The 18,570-nt window shown below is 45.5% G+C and overlaps 1 protein-coding gene across 8 annotated transcripts in view; it reads left to right on the top strand.

Annotated features, from left to right (window-relative positions):
- Positions 1–3,821: 3,821 nt before the first annotated feature.
- GIGYF2 (GRB10 interacting GYF protein 2) overlaps positions 3,822–18,570 on the top strand; it is a 71,606-nt gene continuing 56,857 nt past the window's right edge. For 4 of the 8 annotated variants that reach the window (XM_050308540.1, XM_050308541.1, XM_050308534.1 and 1 more), the window contains exons 1-3: positions 3,823–3,908; positions 15,589–15,671; positions 18,130–18,259. In XM_050308540.1, the coding sequence (XP_050164497.1) occupies positions 15,631–15,671; positions 18,130–18,259 (171 nt within the window). In that variant the 5' untranslated portion in view covers positions 3,823–3,908; positions 15,589–15,630. Of the gene's footprint in view, positions 3,909–4,743; positions 4,771–15,588; positions 15,672–18,129; positions 18,260–18,570 lie in introns of all 8 variants that reach the window. The other 4 variants (XM_050308539.1, XM_050308536.1, XM_050308533.1 and 1 more) reach the window with 3 other exon arrangements.

Genomic DNA, 18,570 nt, shown 5'->3' with positions numbered 1-18,570 from the left:
AGCAGGAGGTTTAACCACGCCCAGCCTCAGGGGCGGTGTGGGAAATGGAAGGACACGGTCGTTACAGCTCGGCTCTGTGTGGGGGGCAGTCCTCGGGTCCCGAGGTCAGGTAAAATCAGGGTGAAGGTGTCTTAGTTTCTATTGCCACAGGAAAATTGCAACACTGCAGCTCTTGATTTTCCCTTTTCCTTGTTTTTCTCCCCAGCGGAGCAGGCACTGCTGACTCGTGCTGCTTTGCACGTGCAGCTGGGTGAGCAGCCCGGGGCTGTGGGAGAAGGGGGTGGAAAAAGGCCTTCCAGTGGTTTTACTTTTAATAGATTTGAGTCAGCTTCAGCTGACAAGTTTCAATAAGGAAACGATTACTGTGGTTAGTTTTTGTTCAAATAGGTGCTGTTACCTGGGGCTGTAATTTGGTGCAGTGGACAGTAAGCGCTTTTGGATGTACATTTATTTTGAAGTTGCAGCAATGTGCATTTTGAAATTAGCTTTGCAAAAACTGACATGGGGAAATAAATTGCTTTCTAAATTGTTCTGTTTTCCTGGCAACTATTGAACTGGATAAGTGTCATTAGGGTAGGCAGAAGCACTAGAAAGAAATTGTCTAGCTGTATCTCCCACCTAATACCGTGTGACAATACTTAGTTGTATTTACCTATAATTAATATATTACAACACTTGATGCTCTGTCCTTTTATGCCTGATGTCACCATAGGTGGCTCTCAAAGGTCCTGGCAATGCCAGCTCTCTTTAGTGATATCTGCTGGTACATTAATACCTGTCTGGAGCTCCTGACGTGCCCCAGGTGGCTCTTAAGTCTGTGATGGCAAGTAGAGGAGTTTGGTGGGAAGTCTGTTGCACTTATGGGTCTTTCTGAGAAGGGACAAAGACTTGCCTCAAGCCCTTCATCTCCTAGAATGGGAACTCCAAATAGTAGTCCTTGGCCCCTGAGGGGTTTTGTTCCCCCACGGAGGGTGGGTTCAGCCTGTCTGGATGCTCCGATCACAGCGGATCTCTCCAGGATGCTGCTGTCACTGCCATGGCCACTGGCTGCAGGGGACAGCCTGTGGTGGCCAGAAGTCTCACCCAAAGACCTCAGTGTGGTCACAGAGGAGAGAAAGGGAAGCAGAGCAGTATGATCAGGCTCTTCCTGGCTCAGGGTTTATCTGTGAGGACTTGAGGTGACCAAATAACATTTTAGCCTTATGGCAGCATCCAAATAAATCCCTTGCAAGATGGATTGGAATAACTGGAGCACTTGGTTGTTGAATTGCAAGCTAAGCTTGCCACACGTGGGAAAGATATCTAAAACTCTAATTGAGTGTTGCAGAAGTAGCAGCTTGTTTGTGGTATTCTGTCTTTCAGCATAAGCTACCTGAGGTGACAGATGCATTGAAGTGACTGACTTTAAAAACTGCAGTTGGATGTTTGCCTGCTTTGCTGCTGTTTTCATTATTTTTAGGGATATGACAAACGAGGACATGGAAAACAGAGGCTGCTGAGAAGACATTGACTCTTCCGAGACAAAATCGCTGGAATTTCAACAAATGGGGGAGCGCCTTTTCCAAATAACAAAGTGGGGGGGGGGGGGCAGGCAAGGGCAAACATGACTAGGACACATCTTTCTGGGCTGCTTTAGGACCATTATTTCTCATTTCCAAGCTGTGCTCTGTGTTCATAGCTCCACTGCTGTACTGAGAGGCGCAGGCTCTTGCCTCTGAGCCAGGATGGGCACAAACAGTGGGTCAATAAGGAAGGTTTCAGTTTGTTAGGAATGTTGCTTCCCTGCTCTTGGATTTGTCATAGTGAGGAGGAATTGGCACAGTAATCCAGGGCTCTGAAGTACATCATGCCCTTGGTACCCAGACTGGCTGCTGGGGTGATTTCACATCTACACAATATCAGCTGAAGTTCTATGATTGAACCACGCAGGAATTTTACTGCATGGGTACAGTTGTGAATTTTTATGAGATTCGCCCTGTTCTGCTTGAATGAGCGTTGTGGAGGATTTAAGATGCATCTGCTATTACCAAAAGATTGTCATCTGAGTTTCCTTGAGGTACTCTGCAGAAATGCCAAGTTCTGCAGACGAGGCATGTTTCAGTCGCACTCTTCTTGAATTTTTTTTTGTCTCAGTAATATAATGTTTGTGCTAACTGGGATAAAAAAATTTCCACAAGTGCTAAACATCTCCCATCTCAGATAAAGGTTGTCTTAGAGCATGTGAAAATATTTCTGAGTGCTCAAGCTCACATTTGATAAGTAGAATAACAAGGCACAGCTGCTTCTGCAGTGAAATTGGGAGTTTTTTCCTGACAGCTTGAAATGCCTCTCTCCCTCCACCGTTATGAGTATTGGCTCAAGCTGTGTGACAACAACCAGGGGGATCGAATGCAGCTTGTCAGAGGCCAGCCCTTTTCTAGGGAGCTTTGCTTTTTCCTACCAGTCTCCTAAAAGAGAAATCTCATTCTGAGATTTTTGGGTGAGGTAGTTCTGTGTTGCTCCCAGCTAAAAATAAGCCCCAAGAATTACAGGCTTTCAACCCATTAGCTCAGAAGAATCACTAGTGTTCACTGTTGCATCATTTTTGGCTGGTGCTCAGTGCACAATGACAAGTATTTATTCACCTAGAAGAGGAGGGAGAAGGCTCCACGGGTTGTGGCTGCCATGAGGTTTGGAGTGCAACTGTTTCAGCTGAGAGCGGTTATACCTTCAGCAGTGCGTAACAGCCCAGAATAGTTTTTTAGGCTGAAGGAACCACATGGGGCTATTCTGCATCATGTACTAATATGGGTTTGGGGACTAAAAATAAACCGGTATTTTTAGCTGAAAAAAGTTTGCCCCGAGCTCCTGATTTTTCCATCAGGAAGAGTCAAAATACGTGCCATGCACTGCCCTTTCTGTGTCGGCAGCAGCCACCCCCCGGGGGGAGTCCCACGGCAGCGCATCCGCACGACTCCCCCGGGGCCGGGGAGAGCGGCCCGGCCCTGGGCTGGGCAAGGAGTGCTCGGCCCACGACCGCTCCTCACACGGCTCCTGTGGCCTCGCAGGGCCCCGAGGGAGCTGAACGGCCCCAGTGAACCCGCACAGAGGGGCCCGGCAGGGCCGGGGCCACAGCACGCTGCTGAGGGGCCGTGTGTGAGGGACAGCGGCGGGAGAGGACACAGCCACGGGCTGACACGGTCATTCAGGCTGGAAAAGCCCTCCCTACCCATCGCGTCCACCCCTGTGCCCCATCCCCACCTTGTGCCCCAGCCCAGAGCACTGAGTGCCACGTCTCATCCTTCCTTGGACACTTCCAGGGATGGGGACTCCACCCCTGCCCCTGGGTAGCCCCTGCCAAGGCCTGATCACCCTCTCCAGGAAGAAATTCCTCCTCACGTCCAACCTGCCCCTCCCCTAGCACAGCTTGAGGCCGTTTCCCCTCCTCCTGTCCTTGTTCCCTGGGAGCAGAGCCCGACGCCACCCGGCTCCCCTCTCCTGTCAGGGAGTTGCAGAGCCAGAAGGTCCTCCGTGAGCCTCCTTTTCTCCAGGTTGAGCCCCCCCAGCTCCCTCAGCCCCTTCCCCAGCTCCGTTCCCTTCCCTGCACACGCTCCAGCCCCTCAGTGTCGTGGAACTGAGGGGAGCTGGGCAGCGGTGCCGGGGGGTGCGGGAACGCCCGGCCCAGCCCAGCCCGCCCTGTCCCCTCCGGGCTGGGGGCGGGACTCGGGGCTCCGCCAGGGGGCGCTGTAGGCTTGCCCCGGAGTGACGTCACGGGGGCGGGGAGCGCGGCCGCTCATCCGGGTCCCGCGGCGGGGCCGGGGGGCGGGGTTTGTCGGTCACGTGACGCTGCGTGGCGGCGCACCCGCCATCTTGTGTTGTTGGGCTGAGGAGCCGCCGCGGCCGTGAGGGACCGTCCGCCCGGAGCGCAGGTACGGCCGCCCCCCAGCCCGCCCGGCCCGGCCCCCGCGCCCCGACACACCCGCCTGGCCGCCCGCTCCGCCGCGGCCCTCGCCCGCCGTGGCTGCCGCAGCCCCGAGGCGCCCCGCGGCCTAACCGTGAGGCGAGGCCGCCTCGGGGGGGGCGCGCCCGGAGGGGCTCCCTGCGCTCCCCGGGGGCTCCTACGGGCCCAGCGGGGCTGCGGCCGGCGGGCCCTGCGCTCCCCGGGTGCTCCTGCAGGCCGAGGGGGGCCGCGGCCGGCGGGCCCTGCGCTCCCCGGGGGCTCCTCGGGGCCTGTCAGGCGGCGCCGTGTTCCCTCGCACTGGCCCGGTGAACTCGCCCGGCCCTGCCAGCCCGCCGCGGGCAGCCCTGCTCCGGCACCCCGGCCCTGTCAGGGGCACAGCCCGGGGAGCGAGGCAGCCCCGAGCCTCCCCCGCGGGCAGCGGGCGCCGGGAGCAGCCGTGACCGGCAGTGTTTGACTGGAGAGGCCTTGGCAGGCCGAAGGGACCATCGATCAGCATTGTGTGCCTTTGGTATTGATCCAAGACAAGTAGTTTCAGTGTCAACAGAGCCATTTCCGCTCTTTTAGTCTTGTGTGGCTGCACTTTGAAGTGAGACAAGGTGTAGGCCAAAAGGAGGTGTTGCCAAGTAGTGCTTCTGGAATAAAACCCTACCTTTTCCCCAGAAAGCTTCAGCTCAGCGTTCGTGGTGTGCTGCTCTTACTGTAACTCCGGAGTGTCTGCTTGCTTGGGTGGGTGGGGAAGGAACTTCTGAACTCTCATTATATTTTTCTAACTTCTTGCTGCTCATTCTGTTTTCTTGCTTCAGGAGCTGACTTGGGCAAGTTCCTGGAAAGTACGTGTAATTTTTTTTTTTTTCCTTTTCCCATAACACTGCTGGTTGCTTTTGTTCTTAAGAAACTCTTTAATAAACACAAATTAATCTGCTGCTTTGTGAATGGAACATTTGGTTGATGCACAGTGTGATAATTGGGAACCTTTGTAAACAAAATTGGTTGCAGTTGTCAACAGCAAAAGCTTTGTTTTGGTATTTTTAAGCTCTTCTTATTGGGTGTTGGCTGCAATAAATAATAAGAGCATTACTGCTCTGAGGTGTTGGTTTTCTTCCCATTCCCTTGGATAGGCATCATTTGAACAGTTGGCTGGTGCTGAGGGGAAAACGGGTCCCAGTCGATCCTGGGTGTGCCAACAGAAATGTTGGAGTGTCCCTTGCCCCTTCTGCACCTGTTTTGCTCCCCAGGTTCGTGTAGTGCTACAGGTCAGCTGGTGTCAGCAGATGTGTGTTGGTGTTAATTTCTCACTGAACGTGTGTCTTTAAAAAAAAAAAAAAAAAGAAGGATTCAGTTTCCTAGTCAGCTGGATTAAAGAGAAGGCAGAGATCTGTCCCTGGAAGGTGGATGTCACCTCCTGTGCTGAGCCTTTGATTGCCCCTTTCAGTACTGAGTGTAAATCCTGGGGTTTAATGTTTTTAAAAGCTGCTCAGGTCCTGGATGCAGGAACATGCATGGGGCACTGTGTTTCTTGGGGGACCTTTTCTGAATGGTTTCTTGGCCCTGTCTTTTAAAGCAAGAGCACAGAACTAAAAGGCACAGTAGTCTTGTAGCAAAGATGATTTGTCTCGCAGGGTGCTTACAGAAAATTCTGATACCACAGCAAAAACTTGGACTCTTGCAGGTCCTCTTTTAGTTACAGGTGTTGGTCTTGAGGTAAAATATCATCAGGTGCTCCTATTAGCATTTTTTTCTTGCTTTTCTAAAACTTACAGGAAATTAAAAATACGATGTCTGTGATGGTGTAAGTGGGGAAGAAAATGCTTGTAAATAGACAATCGAGGGCTTTACAATTAATTTTTTTCCCTACTGTTTTATTCCTGAATTGAGGAAAAAACTCTGTGTGTAAAAGGGGAGTATGAAGAAGGTTTTGGGTGTTTCTAGGAATTGAGACTAAGCACCACTGCATCTCTGCTAAGGCCAGTTGTCTGAATGAAATTCTATCACAAACTGGAGTTCCTTGTACCTGAATATAAGAAAAAAATTGGCAGCTTTTTAAGATCTGTAGATACTTCATGAAAATAAAAACAACTGTGCATGTCAAAGTCACCTGGAACACCTCGCTGGGGCAGCTGACTGGCTGAAGGGCTTTGCTGGTATTGATCTGCTCATCTGTGCTGAAAGGTCTTTGTGTTTAAACCTAGAAGGGAAACACTGGTTCACAGTAACTGGTGAGGATGACCTGGGCACCCGGCCCATGGTCTGGGCCTTCCCCTCTGCCCCCTCATTAAAGTAACTCAGGTCTCCAGCTCTTTGTTTATTAATTGATTTGAAATACTAAGAATATGAAATTTGACTCTGCCTGCTTTTGTCTGATCTTGTAAGTTCAAGTAACTGTCATGTGTATGTTGTTCTTCACTGAGGTCTTTAAAATTCGTCCTTAGGGCTTTTTAAAGTATGGTATTAAACCTGATTCAGAAAAAAAAAATCCCTTTCCTAGCATTTTTTTCCTTATTTTTCTGTTTTGATTTTTTCCCCTCTCAGTGCTTCTGCTCAAAGATTAGTGGAGATAAGCTATATTTTATTCATGATTATAGATAAAGCTAAGGGGCAGAGCAATAAAATTTCTGTTCATGGGCATAAAAGCACAGGCCTGATCTGCCTTCTCCTCTCTAGCTAGAGATCCATTGGATGCTTTGGTAAGGAGAAACCCATCTCTTTGTTACTGGGGAAGTGTTTGTGTTGAAAGGAACTTTTCTTTGTGTGGCTTTCTCATCAGTTTGAATTCGTGGAGTATTTGAAAAGCTAGGTGTGTGAAATGCTGCAGGGGGATGGGAACAAAGTCAGTTTTCTGCCCAGCTTAGCTGCTCCTTTTCTCTTTTGCTCTCAACTCCTGAACCTTTGTTTGGCTGCACAGATGACCTGGCTTGGAAGTGGCCAGAACTGAAAAAACTTAGCAAGTTTGCTCCAGGTGCACCTGAGCTCTGGATGGAACTGAGAAGAATGAAGTGCTCTAAGTGACTGGGTCTGTACAGAACTGGCCCTCTTGTGGTCGGTGGTAACACGTGTGTAGATAGATATAACCCCTTAGTTCACCGTGGGGATGTTTAATACCAGTATGTTTTTTGTAATGGAAAGGACGCAAAGGATTGTTTTGATGCATCTGAGGCTTTTGGCAAGCGTGAAATCAAAGTGTGTGTTTTCAGGAGTCAGCCTGTTCTGTAATCCTTAAAGCTTGGAATATGTAGAAGCTGGATATGTAGACTCCAGGATTACAGAGAAAAGCAGAAGGAATACCAGGAGCTGTGTAGAGATTGTAGAGTCTGTAGGTCAATGAGAAATTTTGATGAACACTTAGGGAATTGTTTTAAAATACTGCTTTGTTGACATGCCTTTTGGATCACTTACTGTTTATTGATTCTCTCAGCTAGTTATTAAAACTGCATTATCACTTTCTCTCCTTTTGACCATATGTTTAAAAAAATCTAGAAAAAGGGAGTCTAGAAAAATCCCCCTCAGCATTTCACACTTGATGTGGCTTTAACAGTGGCTCTTGTATATGTAGTTTGGCATTATGAAGAGATAAACAAGCTTACATATAACATATTACAAAAATTGGCTAGAAAAATATGTTGGTACTGTTAACTAGCTGTTCTTCTGGTGAAAGAAGCGTGATGCATTGCCCTTTGGGAGGGCAGTGTTTGCTTGGGGCAACTCTGTCCTTTTTATTCAGTAGAGAAATGCTTGTTTCAAGTCGTTGTCACAATGAAACACTTTAAAAAAAATCTTCCTCCTGTCACTGACAACAAATGTAAACACTTGGCATCCTGTTGATAGTGTTTTATGATAAAGATACTGTGTGAGGGAGGGATTCAGAGGCTGTGGATGCCCGTGGGTAGGTCAGTTTGGGTAAAAGCAGATGTGATCTGTGTGTGGTGATGGGTCAGTTCAGACTGGAAGGAGCAGAAGGAGAAAATGTGCTTTGGGCACTGAGGAGATGACTTGGGGTGAAGTTGTGTGAGGATGGATGGAGAGCTGAATGCATGAGCCTTCAGCCTTAGTAGAATGCTGTGTGGCGAGGAGTTGGTGTGACTGGCAAGTGATGGGAGGTAGAAATGATTTTTTTGAGCCATGTTTGTCAGAATCTGAGGATGGTTTAGCTGGAAGAGCCTTGGTGGTTGTCTGCCCCAGCCTCCTGCTCGAAGCAGGGCTGACGTCAGTGTTAGACTGTGTGTGATGGAAAGTGAGTGGGGCTGATCATGGAAGTAGCATATGGTAAGGTTCTTAAGTAAAGGCATCTCATAACTTGATTTAATAAATTAGAGACCCAGTTCAACTACCATTAAAGCAAGTGGAAGCTTTTACAATAGGCTTAGTTAATGCTGAATCATCTGTATATGTAATTTTCTCTGTTGCACTAAGCTTTAAGAGTACTAAGGCAGGACCAGACGTCACAAGTTGATTTTAAAAGATATGGTTCTTACATCAAAACAGGTGAATATCTTCAGCAGTATTAATGTGAAGAGAAGTGGTGAGCTATTAAAAAGTGTTGCAGCTTGTACATAACGTGTTACTTTGTGCCTTCCTGGCTGACCGAGGTATGCAGGGTGATACACATTGTAATTCTTTGTCAGGACCCTTTCAGACACAGTGTTGAACGTTTCCTGAGGTGCAGGAGTAGAGTCTCAGAACTGCAGAGTAGGAAACCTTAAGAAGGCGTGGGGGGAAAGAATTTCACAAAGCCCGAAGAAGCTGCTTTATGTCAATGATATGTAAAACAAAGCCCCAAGCCCCCACGAGAAGCCAGATTTGTTAATTCAGTGAGTGTAGTCTGAAGCTGTGTTTTTCCACCCTGAATGTATGGGTGGGCTGTATGATGTGTGTGAGGAGTGGGAGAGGTGCTGCAGCACCTCTGTGTGTGTAGCTGGGGATGCATTTGCACTGTGGCTGCTGATCTTGCTGGGGAGCAGGCAGGCAGACCAGGCATCCTGGTCCCTAACATCTTGTGGAATGGCACAGACTAAATATTAATAAAATTATTATTATAAATACTACTAAAACTACCAGCAAGTTTTGGATGCACAAGGTACACAGATGTGGAAGTGATTTTTTCAGCTGGAAAACAAGAGCGCTGGCAGGATTTTGGGATAGGATTTGGAAGGAGAAGTGTTTGTGTTTTCAGCCAGTGGCAAGGCCAAGGGTGTGGTTCCCTGACTCTGCTTGGAGCTTAATCGCTGGTGTCTGTGTTTGGCTGGAGACTGGGAATGAAGGTGGAGGTCACGCTGCTTTCTGGGGAGACCGGGAAAAGCATTCCTGGCTGTCTGTGTGCAGGTGGAGCAAGGAGAGGATAGCTCCCAACCTGCCACCAGCTCACAGCAGGAGGTAGGAAAGGGGGAAAAAGAGGTGTTATTAATTTTTGTTGGTTAGGTGTGTGGGTCTCCTGAGTCTCTGGTGTCATCCTCTCCCAGAGGGGACTCACAGCCCAGCTGTGTTTGTCACCCTTGACTGGAGTGCAGCGTTTTGGGAGCTGCAGTGCTCCATGGAGCTTTGGATGGATCTGTGTGGAGGGGCAGCTTGGAGCTGCCATTTGAGGGAGTCACAGGCCATCTTTGACCAGAAACTGCTGAGATCGAAACACTTTTGCAATGGTTTGAGACAGGAAGGATATAAGACTTAAGGAGATCTAAAAACGTAAGAGTAATAATAGAGGTGTAGTTTCTGGAGAAGTGAATGGTTTGAACGTTGTTCTCTTAGGAAAAACTTGGTGTATGGGCAGATAGACCTTGGAAAATTCACTGCCTTTATCAGGAATAAGGTTGGGCAAACCAGAGGAGACTCCTGTGACTTGTCTGGCATCTTGTGTAATGTGACTAATGGATTTTTTTCCTGACTAATTTTCTGTTTAAAGTAGAACATACCTTTTAGAAAATCATTTAGTGTTGACCTGAAAACAACTCACTCTGCTGTTTATCCTCATGTCTTGCTTCAGTCCCTTCACTGAATAATCTGGAGTCTTCAGCTATTTAACCTGCATGATCATTTACAGACTGAGAAAAATACTTATTTTTTTTCTCAAAGTTTAACAAATAGAGCTTTAGTGTGGTGTTGGTGTTTCTTCTTATCACTGTAAGCCATATCTGTCACCTTCTGTCAATTTTTGAACTCCTGATTTGTCAGCTTTTTTTACCTCTTACAACAGAGCAGGACACAGTATCCCTTCAGTGACACAATTTGGTGTGTATTTACTCTGTATTTCCTTATTCCTGTGTTAAGTGTTTCCTGTTAGCTCTTCTAGTCAGTGTTGTACCATGTGCTTCTTTTCAGCTGATTATTGTCATAAATCTCAGCTTGGTTTCAGGACCGTGTTTTTCCAGAATAGTCTTGCATTAGTTGTGTATCACCTGTGTTTTCTGCTAGTGACTCTCCTGACTTGGCCTTACACAGTGCAACCTGCTGTACTGGCCTGAGCTGAATAATTCATCGTGGCACCACTGATGACGTGTCATTTCCATTATTTACCATAGCCATGTTTTCATCCTGAAGTTTTAGCAGTTTTGTGGGCCAGTGCTGCAGACTCTGTAGAAGCAGGAGAAAGCTTCTTAACTTTTGCTTGGTTTTGTGAATTTTATTCCTTCTGAGAATGGGGTGGTTGTATATTCTTTGGAAGAGGGGATTAAAAGAAAAAGTGTGTTGTGATGATTTGAGACCTTTCGTGTGGTTCTGAATGATCTTGTCTGTTTTGGAGTTCTGCTGAATGGAAATGTCCTGCTGAAGTTAAAATTTATTTCCCCTACTTGCTGGAGCAATGAAATTTCTACCCTTACAAAAGTATATTTTGATTGACTGCCTTCCATAAATCCATGTTGCCTGGCCTTAATTATGCCAGTGTCCTTTAATCAGTGTTGTCTGCTTCAGCCAGTGATTAATATCAGACAGGCAGGTAGGGTAGCCACCTGAGTCATCCTGTTTACCACTGTGCTTAAAAAGTGGCTTGCTTGCACACAGTTATGGATCTTCTTTAATATTTCAGGAATTAGAGAAAATCAGCATTAATTATTCAGTCAACCTGTTAATTTTTTTAAAAACACAGCTGCTGGCACTGACATCAGCCAGCTCTAGTAGCTGCCTGTGCAATGTTTTCTTGCTTGGGAAAGGTGAGGTTTTATCATCTTGGTGCTGCATGGTGGAGCACTGCTGTTAAATTCCTGTCCCATCTTTGTTTAGGGAGAACCCAATTCCTTGCATTAAACCTGCTTAGGTTCGATTGCTCTTGTGTTCTTTGGTTCTCAAAGTTTCAGCTGATTTCTAAGTTTAAAAGATTGTTTCAAACCTACAGTAGCAACAGAACTACCTTGGAAAGAGAGGATATTTTTCTTCCTAAACACCTCTGATCAAAGAGGAGACAATTTCAAAATAAAATAGCTGTGTATAGGAAGGATCAGTGGATGCCTTTTTTTCTCAAGGTTTATGTTTCCAAAGTTAATAAAGACCCTAAGCACACAGCAGCCCCAAAGCTGTAAATTGCAGTGACAGTCCAAATCTTTAATTTCTTTTTTGTCTGTAGGAAAGATTAGATGGGCAGAGCTGAATGCAGCCACTGCCTAGACTGAGCTTGGAATGCTACGAATCAGTGTTTCTCTATCTGGAGCAGCAGAGCAAACAGATTGCCAAGTGGTGCAAGCTGACAGAATTCTGTAATGGAAATGGAGGAGTTTAACATTGCCTGAAAATCTTAACTCTACAGGGATAAACCTTCAAATGGCTTTTTTCTGTATATTCTGCAGTTGAGCAAGGTCTGGGACAACATGGTAGTTTAGGTCTTCCAGAGTCTCTGAAAACAGCTTTTGCCTGGATATTTATTAGCTAGTTCTGTGTTTTAAAATACCAGAGCTTGTGGGCAAAGTGTGCCACAGTAGTTACAGACCTCCAACTGAAGCATCTTCTGCATTTTAGTGCACAAATCTGGCCGGTAGAATCAAGTTGCAACTTGTGTCTGTGGCAGATGTTTCTGAAAGCTTTAATAGATTTGTCAGGTACTAAATAGCAAGCTTGAGAAGTAATGTCAAATCCTGCAAGCTTGGTAAAGTAACCATTTTACCTGCAGTGAACCCATGAAAGGAGTGTTGCTGATAGCAACTTGTGCATCTATGATATTGCCTGGTAATTGTGAGTGAAAGCCACTTAAGGGCTTAATGTTATTGGATTACATTTTATGTCTGCTGGGAGGGTGGACTTCTGATTTTCAAAGTACTGAGCAGCTGACAAAATAAAGGGTGTTTTTTCTCTTACTAGTCCACAGGTTGATGGTGGGGTTGGTGTGACTTCTCTTTTCAGCCCTGCGTGTTGACAGCAGGTTGGTGGTATCACCCCAGGAAAATGGGGTCCCAGTTCAGTTTATGAAGCAATTCCATCTTTCCCCAAATACACAGGAAAACTGCAGCCTTTTGTAGGGTTGCACTGGCACCTTGATCAAGGATTATGCTGATTTGTAGAAAACTTTGGAGAAAATGTTCCTCTTGGGTGGACTGGTGGGAAGTGCTGGGCAGCCTTCTTGGCCAAGCAGAGCTGTTACCTGGCCAGGATCAAAGCAGTGCCTCAGTGTCTCGCTTCAGCTCGAGTCTGTGCTCTGCCCAGATCACATCTGTGGCTTGGGGATTGCTCCGCTCAGAGCCATTTATCTGTAGAAATCCCTGATTCACAAACCCAGCAGTTCAGAAAGGGGCTTTTCCTTCCTCAAATTTTATCAAGGGGGAAACGTTAGTTATTTTTGCAATTTGCAAATATATGTTATTTTTGCGATCCTTGATTAATAAGGAGGCAGCACTGATAAATAAAGGCCAAAATCAACATTTCAGTTTAAAGTGTAAGAAAATGATCTAGGTGATAAAGATGTGATAAATTCATGCCTTTTCCTTGGCCAAAATGGCTGATCATTCATTCCCTTCCCTTAATTTCTCCTTTTTCTTGCTCCACCCTGACTCTTTGCTCTCATGAAGGGAGTGCTGCCTGGTCCACCCTGACTGGCCTTTCCAGTTGGTGCAGCTTCTGCTCTGCACCAACCAGGTGTGTTGAGCAGTCCCTGTGAAGGTTCCTCTCTGCTCTGGCTTCATACTCTGCCATTTTCCCTGCTGTGGGAACCAGGAGAAGCAGCACATGGTTCCTGCTTTCCCTGTCTCAGTGTATTCCTCTGACACACTTACTGTCTTAGCTTTCCTGAGTCTTTTCCCTGCTCTCTGCCCTCTTCCTCCTCCCAACTCATTGCCCATTTCCAGAGTGCCTCTTTTCCAGTGGTGTTCTCTCAGCTTTGCCTGTAATTTCTTTTTCATGTGTGTTTTATTTCTGGGTAATGTTGCCTATTAAGTTCACCTGTTAAACCTCTTCAAATCATCTGCACATCTGTGTTTTATTCAGTTTCAGGGCTTTTTTGGGAGGCCTGTTCAGCTACAGTTTCACTCACTTAGAGGTGTCTCATTTCAAATCTGCACAGTCAGAACTTGTAGGGAGGAAGAAACATCCCTCAATGCAATACAGGAGGAGGAAGCCAGCAAAGAGTTCTCCAAATGAAGCGTGGTGGCCAAAGTGAGGGACAGGGAAAACTATTTTGCAGCTCACTGGGATGATACTGGAAGGCTTTGAGTATTCCTGGAGGTACTCAAGTGCTCAGGAGTCTGGCAGAGAAAGATGACACAGCATCCTCGGGTTTTGGGGAAGGGAATGCAGAGGCTAAAGAGGGCGGGGCCCAGTGGGTCCGACCCCCGTAAGCTCAGTTCTTACTGGTTTTTGGTGCTTTGTCCTTGTATCTGATGCTTTTCAGCTGTGTTTTCATGGCAGTGTAACATTCAGTGCCAGCCTTTTTGGTATTGCTGTTACTAAGCTAGCTTTGATGTTAAGAGCTAAAGATCCCAGATTCCCTGGTGATGATCCTGGGCTGATCTGGAAACTCTCCATCCCTCCGTCAGTGGGATTACAGGCATTGCAGGAAATGGAGGGGCAGAGCCATCCAATAAAGGCTGCAAGGAGTTGTTTCAGAGGCTTGTCTCTGTCATGGTTTGCTTCAACTGACCTGCAGTATCTTCACAAGTGGCTGCTTTGTCTTCTTTGGGTACTTCACCCTGTATTTTGATTGGAATAATAATAAGTGACACACAATGAGCATTGTAATAAGCTGTCGCTTCAAAAAGGCAACTCAAATCAGGCCAAAGTCATCTCAAACTGGACCTGTGAGAATAGCTGGGTATTTCTGTATTAGCTTTTGGTGCAGGTAGTGGGGAAAATTCCATTTCATTATATAGGGTTATTGTGAAAATAAAAATACTAAGATTTGTATATAAATTACATTGTGTATGGAAAAAAAGGGGTATGCCACGTAGTAAAAATCCATAAGCCAAATGTTGGTTGGTGAGTTTAAGCTGCAGTCAGTTCTATAACTATTTGTAATCTTATGCCCAAAAGATTTGGGTAAAATCTTTTCCGGTGGTTTTAGCATGTTTGATTTGTCATTTCCTAACTTTGAGGGCCTGATTTATTTTCTTTAACTTTAATATCATTACTTCTGTAACATGTGTATAAGAAAGAAAGGTTTCCTTTGTTTAGTTTTGTCTTGTTTTCTTCAATAACTACTGCCCTTTCCACCTCCCCACATTTTGTTGTTCTTTGCCATCACCTTCTCCTGCAAAGCCCAGACAAACTCCTGAAGCTGGTTATTTAGTCCCTGGGTCTGTTATGGAATAGGGTTCTGATCCAGCAGAGTTCCTTCCCTGCCATCTGTCTGGATGGGTTCTTCAATTCTGATCAAGCAGTGTCTGTAGGTAATGCTTCAAATCCTTTCTTCTTTGGGCTTTGCCTCTACTGTGTTTGATTTTGCAAGAGCCAAACCTCCTTCCTCTGCAGATGTGGAGTTTGCTGCTCCTGGAAGGAAAGAGGGGCTGTATTTGTGGCTGCAGAAGACACTTCTCTAGAGCTGCCTGGGCTGCACTTGGCTCTGACAGACAAGACTTCCCTTAGTCTTGTCCCTTCCCTCCTGTGTGGCTTTGCCTGCTCTTGTCCTGTAGGAACACACCTGTGCTATGTCTTTCGGACCTTGGCTATTGGGAATGAAAGTAGCTCAAGTCTTAAGGCTTTTTTTTTTGGCCTAATAAAACTAAGAATGAGAAACACTGTCATTTGCCTGCATATTTTTGGAGGATGTCGTAGCATTGGATGTGCTCAGCTTTAGAAGGCTTATTTTTCAAGAATGAGCAGTGGAAATTTCTTGAATACTCTGCCACTCAGCTGGCAAATCTGTCTTGCTGTAATTCTAGTAGGTTTTTATCCTCTTGTAATTGTCAGGAAGCAGCAATTCTGTTAATTAAGCATTACTGTTCTTACAGAAGGGGATTATGCATCAAGTTCTCAGTGTTTGTACAAATTGTTTCCTCAGACACATTGATCCAGAGTTCTGTTTGAGCTGTTAAAAGAGGGATTTAGGGAAGAGATCTTGATGCAGTTGCTCCTATATTAGTAAATTAATTTTGTTGGAGAATGAAATGGATTCCTTAAAAAAAATTTCCATGTCAATTTTTTTTACTTCTTTGCATGACCAGATGTGCTTTTGTATTGTGAATTAATTTCTGAAGGACTGTATCAATCCAGCTATTTTCACAGCAAACATTTTTATTTTTCAGGTTCACACTTTTTAAAAAAGAGGAATAGAACAGGAAAAAAAAATGGCAGCAGAAACTCAGACACTTAACTTTGGGCCTGAATGGTAAGTTTTGTCTGTTTTGTGAGACTCCAGAACCTTGTCTGAAATGAACTTCTGTCCTTTGGAACAGAACTGACTGAATGGGATAAAATGTGGTTGTTGGTCCATCCTGCTTCACCTCAATCCCTGGCCTGGCATTGAAAGCAATACTGTAAGATTAGTCTTCACTTTGTGAAGTGGCATGGTGTGTGTAATGAGTTGGGTTTCATGTTAAGGCATAATATTTGCATTGCTACCACGTATTTGAGGGAGCAATAATGTTTATGATCTCAGAGGTGTGCACAGAGTAACTGAAGATGTGCTTGTTTGATCTTTCCATGTGCTACACGTTAATAAGAAAGTCCTTAAACTCTGCTCACTGGACTTAAATCTGTAAAAAAAAACCCAAACCCTGTGCGGAATATGATGAAAGTGAGTTGCATGTCATAGTATCCTACATGTGTGCACTGAAAGTGTCAGGGAAAATGAGCTGCTGTGTTAAAGGGAATCCCTGATGTCGTATCATCTTGTCAGCTGACGTGCATTGTCCTGGTTTTTGCTAAGGAATGATTACACAGGTGTGATTATTCAGTATTTGTTCCAGTCTCCTGGTGAAGTGTTGGTGGCTTCAGTTACAAACAAGACTTGTGGGTGGTGTGGTTTCTGAAGAGGGATGTGATCCTGAAGGAGTGGAGTGGGTCTGGGAAATAGAACTGCTGCACAGCATGTGGTGAGACTTACTGGAATAACATCCTCACTGCTGCTGCCACACTGCCCTGCACAGGGCACAGAAATGGGAGAGCCTTCAACCAAGAAGGAAGAGGTGATTTGTGGGCTGGGAAACAATGAGAGCTCAGTCTATTCTGTTAGATGGAAAGAAGGTTAAAGAATGACTCCATCACTGTCTATAAATACACCCACCAGGAAGATATGTTATACTGGAGTGCTCTTCAGTGTAAGAGACAGACATGATTAGATCTTTGATGGATGGAAGCCAAAGGTATATTAAAAAGAAGGGGGAAGACAGCTCTAAAAAAAGCACATTTTAACAGTAGCTTGATTGCTGTGTCATAGTGAGGGACTTCAGTCTCCATTTAGTTTAAAAACCAGATCAGATTGTGTATGGGATATGTATTCTGCTAGAGTGAGTTACTAGATTTTTACAGGAACGATGGAATATAAGATTTATAATTATTCCTCTGGGTTGTGGTGCAGTCGTGTCTGTCACATAAGCTGCTGTATTACTTACCAGTGAAACTCTGGGCCACGTTTGATCTGCACTGGGGTTGAAATTGCTCTGAGCCATCTAATCCTCGGAATAATTCTTCCCCAGGCATGTTTTGTTTGGAAGTGGTGTGTAAAGGACCTGCCACGGGGTGGCACCAAACTAAAAAAATAAGATCAATATTTGACTTGCAAATTGCTTTTTCCTTTCTACTTAAAGAACAATAAAACAAATCAAAGCATGCTTCAATAATTAGGTGAAAGGTAGCTTCTGAATCACTGTTATCGTTTAGAGTACCTTCCTTTCCATGGATTTCTCAGTTATTGAGAAGAGGTTTTATTGTTTACTTGTCTAAGATGCACATTAAGGAAAATGTAGGAAAATGGTCGGGGTTCTGTTTCTTGACACATACATCCTCAAAAAAAAAACCCAAACCATTCCTAAAAACACAGAACATTTGGGTAGCTGAGGAAGTGACTGTATAAAATGAGATTATTGCACCTGCAGAGGGAGAATCACATACAGTGGTAAGATGTTACCTACAAGAAGTTGAGTAACTTACCTGTGTGGGATGGGAGCAAACGTAACAGCATATTTATGTTACTGTAAGTTAGACTGCTGCTTGAAATGTCTCTGAAATAGTGGCACTATATTTTGTGTATCTTTTTTATTGATACCCTAAGCTAAGCGATATATGTACTCTAAAAAAAAAAAAAAGCCATTAATTTTTCATTTCTGGAAAGGGGATTTGTAATAAAGAAGCATTCCAGAGACACAAGAAGAAACCCATTGTAAAATTTACCGTGCTGTACTGTTAAACTTTGCCAAGCAGCTGAATAAACTCATGGCTAGTGTTTGCTGCACCACCCTCAGCATGGTAAGAAGTTTTCTTGTCCAAAAGAAGCTGTTGCCATGAATATCTGTGGAAGATGTACAGCTGATTTGTGTGCAGCCAGTGTAAGTAGCTTAGGCAAGGCTTTAGGGGTGTAGTAGCTTGCTGTATGTTCAACATAAGAGTTTTCTTGGGCCTCTTCAATTCCTTGGTGTGTTCCTGGGAATGTTTGTCTTTCCTTCCTGGCTGTGGACGAAACGAGGGAAGCTCTTCACGCTCTTGTTGGAGCAGTGGGTTGAGTTTTGAACTGGAGCTGTGACTGTTTCCTCTCTGCACTGTTTGCTGTGTTTGTGCCCAGGCTGTGCCTGTGCAGGGATGGGGGCACAGTGGGGGCACCCACTCAGTCAGTCCATGTCTCTTTGCAGGCTGCGAGCCCTGTCCAGCGGTGGGAGCGTGACATCCCCTCCGCTGTCTCCGGCCCTGCCCAAGTACAAACTAGCAGACTATCGCTACGGGAGAGAAGAAATGCTGGCACTTTTTCTAAAGGATAACAAGGTGAGCAGAAAGGGGAGGAAGGCCTGGTGTGTGTGTTCCTAACGAGCCTTGAGATTGGGAATACTGGTTTGTATTTTGTGATCATGGACAGAGAAATGATGTGTTCCTTGGCATCCCAGACTGAAGAGGTCTGATTTGGGGGGGGGGGGTGTGTACTTATTTGATCCCATTCTTATGGCATACATTATGTTTGATTCTTTCTTTGCCTCTTTAGGGGCAACTTTCTGTACCTTAGAGAACAAAAAACCTGATTGCAATATTCAGTCCCACTGCCACAGATGACTGAGGGTTAAAGTCTCCTTGCAGCTGTG

The sequence above is a fragment of the Myiozetetes cayanensis genome, unplaced genomic scaffold, assembly GCF_022539395.1.
Source record: "Myiozetetes cayanensis isolate MyiCay16 unplaced genomic scaffold, myiCay2020 scf13, whole genome shotgun sequence".
Taxonomy (NCBI): Eukaryota; Metazoa; Chordata; class Aves; order Passeriformes; family Tyrannidae; genus Myiozetetes; species Myiozetetes cayanensis.
The sequence above is the reverse complement of the archived record's forward strand: the minus strand, read 5'-3'. Positions and strand labels throughout refer to the sequence as shown.